We start from the raw sequence: 4,327 nt of genomic DNA on the forward strand, positions 1-4,327 counted from the left end.
ATGAAGTAGAACCGAAAATCGGCCTTTGAACTGACCTCTTAGAACGATTCCTTTTCCCCCACAATCTCCCGCTGGAGGTACTTCCTTTCCTGTGTCACTTCGTGTTTTTGTTAGCCACAACTGGTGAGAGAACTAAGAGGGTTGATGTTATTTGCAAATTTTGGTTTATGTCGGAGGAAAATGGAGTACATAGCTCTGTTTCTGACATTGATAACATTCAATGACTTTGTTTGACCCATAGACTTAAATTGTTTCTACCTTGTTCTCTTCTTCAAAGGGCTTCTCTTAATTTAAGCGTTTTTTTTAGGTTCTTTGTTTATTTTGTATTCATTGTTTTTTATTTATTGGGTTCTGAAGTATTGTGGTTTGACTTGTTACTAGTTGCTGCTGCTGCTACTGCATTGAATTGCAATAAGATACAATTGAAGCAAATTTAAGTAAGTTAACAAGTCAAGAAGCTACCTCCAACCTAGAACAAAGTTAATCAAATAATAGTCAACAGGTAGTTTTTCAACTTAATTAATTTGATATAAAGTGTCGGATTAAAGTAGTATATACAAACATGATATATTGTGAATCGATATTATTTTTTATGCACACTACTTTTGCACGAATGTTTGTTATGCAAACTTGTGATACCTAGTGTAAACTAACTTTGTACATTCATTTACTTGATGTAACTTCTTACTTATAACCAACCATCATTTCTTTTTTCTTTTAAAAACAATCAAAAAGAATTACGTAATTAATTTAAACCATAAATTATTATTATTATTATTATGGAAGTCCTGTACCCAGTACACAACTTCCTTTATCTAGTCACGTTTCACGTGGTCAAACTGGTCAGCAAAGTGGTTAAAATAGGCTGGCATGGATTAAGGAAAATCGTGCGGTACACGACTTACCTCGTTTCAAAAGCTAGCCTATTTTTTATAATAGTTTGGCCATACATCCTATTTTTGTCATTATTTAATGAAAAACACTACATTTTTTTAAAATACTCAAAGTTCAAATTTTTTATGAATATTTTATTTTTCATAGACATAAAACTATGGAAAATTTTCATAAATATATAAAAAATCAACAAAATATTTACATCCCGTGTAACAAAATGAAAAAGTCCATGAAGGTGACCAGTTTTTTAAAATATTCTAGGTTTGGCATTCCTTTTCATCATTTTTCTTCTCTTCCTCTTCTACGATTTTTTTCTTTCCATCGTTTTTCTTCTCTTCATATTTTTTTTCAAATTATTATTTGGTTCAAGATCGTGTACCAAATATAAAAGATCTGTTTTTTTTTTCCAAACAGTTATTTGGTTATTCAAGATCGTGTACTAAATATAAAAGATCTTAAAAAAAATGTGTTTATATTTGGGTAGCTAAATTTAAACGATCGTGTACAAAAAGTAATCAAATCTAATCGATCGTGTACCAAAGGATCTTTAAAAAAAATCGTTTAGATTTGCTACCGAAATAAATCTAAATTATCATGTACAAAATATAAAGTCAAATAAAAATGATTATGTACTAAAAGAATCTTAAAAGAAATCGTTTAGCCAAATTCAAACAATAGTGTACCAAAAATTTTTGCGAAATCCAAATGATCATGTACCAAGAAATCTTGAAAAAAAAATTGTTTAGATTTTACTACCCGATCAAATCTAATCAATCTTGTATCAAATCTAAACGATCAAATCTAATGAGTTGTGTACCAAGCAATAATAGCAAAATCTAAATGATCGTGTACCAAATAATTTAAGTGGGTTGTCGATGCGGTATTTTTTGTATTTTTCATTTTGGGCCCGTGGACTCTTTCTTTTTTATACAAGACAAATATTTTAGTTATATTTTTGGAAAGATCCCTAAAATTATATTTCATTAGAGAAAAGTACTGATTGAAATTAATTATTTCACCAAATTTTAAACTTGTAACATTGTAATTGTTTGGTTAACCTAAGTTATAAGTGTAGTGGAAAATTGATCTCACTACAAAATGTTGAATTGCATTCACATCTCAAGAAAGGTACCTACTTACAAAAATTGCATAATTTATTACTAATAGAAACTTACATTAAAGAAAAAAACAATGAAAAAATGAAAAATTGGTTAGGGATGAAAGTAATTGAACATTAAGTTTTATAGTTGACCTGTGTATCTACGGAAGCTCTAAATGCCTTCATGTGCGTGGTAACGGGAATGCTTTTCTTTTCTTTTCTTTTCTTTTTTTCTTTTTTTGCATGTTATACTTTGTCTAACAAAAAATAGAATTAGGAGGATATAATCCTCCAACTATAATTACAAATGTAGATGTCAATTTTGTTTTTGTTTTTGTTTTTTACCATCTTAAAAGAAAAAATGAAATGTTTAGTTTATCACGCGAGTGAAAAAAATTTACGAAATATTGTACATAATTACACAAATATTTTCACGTTCTTTGAACACGTGAAAGATTTCAAAAGCCTAATATCAACTAATTTTCCCATAGTACAAATTAATCAACAAATGGGTTTTCCCTTTCACTAATTTCGAAAAGAAAAATCCCCAATAGAAACAAAGAACAAATCAAATAGCTTTTAAATTTTCCCCCAATTTCCCATCATCTCGAACATACAGGCTCTTCAGCTATAGTCTCCAACAATGGCTTCCTCGACCTACACATCGACCTCCGATGACCAAATTCCGGGACCGGCGAAAACCCCTCCACGTCGTCGTCATCCTCATCACTACCACCACTACCATCCAAATTCAACTTCGGTTTCGATTCCTCTGTTTCCACCTCTGGCCAAACACAAACAGTAGAATCCCCACCGCCGATAATCCGCCGCTTATTCCTGCCGGAGACCCGCTCGGCAGCGAGAAACAAAGCCCCCATATCCGCCACCGACACCACCGAATTGACCTTCTTCATGGGAAACATAAGGTACAAATTACCCATCTCGAGATCCTCATCGGCCATCAAAGCCGAAAATCTCCGACCCAAATGAAGGGATTGAGAATTAACAAGGAAGAAATTGGGGATCTCGAACATGAGCTCGGCCGCCTTGACCGACTCGTGAAAGTGTCGGATTTGGCCGCTGGGAAAGATGACGGTGGTGGTGGAAGAAGAGGAGGGTTTGACACCGATTGGTGTGGAGAGAGTACAAGAAATGTAATTCCCCATGAATTAGAAAAAGGCAAAATTATTGTTGTGAAGAAATGTAGAAAAATGGTGGATAGGAAGAATTAGAAGTTAAGGAATATATTTATAATGGAGAGGGAATTGGAAGGAATGATAATTGGAAAAGTCATAAGGAGGATGGAAATGTGGAATCGGTTGATTTTCAAAGCAAAAGTGTAGGATTGACATTATTGCTAATTACGCGTGGAACATTGCCAAATACAGGCCTAAATTTTATTAATATATATATATATATATATATATTTCTTTGTTTTCATTTTAGTTTTGATGCCGTCATCCTTAATATATAACAAAGTTCTCATTTGTCAATTCTTTTTTTCTTTTTTTTTTTTTCCTTTAGAGTCAAATCCCATTTCAGCATGGGAAGCTACTAAACTTTCATTTTATCTATAAATTGAAGTCAAACCCCCTCTTCAATACAATTCCACTAACGTTTGGTAGGATATCATAACAACATAGATTTAATGAAACTAAAGTTGTGTACTTTATGTTTGATTGTAGATTTAGGAGTTTAATTCAAATAATTGTTCCAAATCAGTTTGGTACTATGCTACATACAACTAGAACATGTTCTATGTTAAAAACAATTGTATAATTATATTATTTTCTTTTATTATGTAACTTACAATACATTAAATTAATGAATCCAGTTTATATTTACACACCATAGGCTATAGTATTTCAAACTGTTTTTACCTTTTTTTAAATATATATATATATATATATATATATATATATATATATATATATATTTGCATTTTCAAAATTTTAATTCAAAATACAAAGTCTAGACAAATTGAAAACATACAACTGTTTCTTTTTAGAATTTGTAATATTTGAATTAAAGTTTCCAAAAACATAAACTGAATTGAGAAAGCAAAAACAAGCCCTTAGATATATATGGTTGTCAAAGTTTCTTATTTTGAAAGTTGTTCATGTTTATTTTTTTTTTTTTTTTATAAAAAAAGAAATAGTGTTGGGAAGAAAATTCATGTTTTTGAAATAAATTGAGTGTATAGAATAAATTTTGAAATAACAGTATCAAGATTTGATGTTATGAATTAAAAATGACAATTAAGTTGACCTCATAATACATGCTAATTAGATTAGATGTTGTTTTCGGTACTAAAATCTTAAGTTTATTTTTAGT

At 30.5% G+C, this 4,327-nt stretch overlaps 1 protein-coding gene across 1 annotated transcript; it reads right to left on the reverse strand.

Annotated features, from left to right (window-relative positions):
• Window positions 1-2,389: 2,389 nt before the first annotated feature.
• On the reverse strand, window positions 2,390-3,246 carry LOC103499309 (uncharacterized). Its single transcript, XM_008462288.3, has one exon. The coding sequence runs from the start codon at window positions 3,157-3,159 to the stop codon at window positions 2,596-2,598; it is 564 nt and encodes a 187-aa protein (XP_008460510.1). The 5' UTR covers window positions 3,160-3,246; the 3' UTR covers window positions 2,390-2,595.
• Between the last annotated feature and the right edge of the window lie 1,081 nt (window positions 3,247-4,327).

This window comes from Cucumis melo, chromosome 9 (genome assembly GCF_025177605.1).
Source record: "Cucumis melo cultivar AY chromosome 9, USDA_Cmelo_AY_1.0, whole genome shotgun sequence".
Classification (NCBI taxonomy): domain Eukaryota; kingdom Viridiplantae; phylum Streptophyta; class Magnoliopsida; order Cucurbitales; family Cucurbitaceae; genus Cucumis; species Cucumis melo.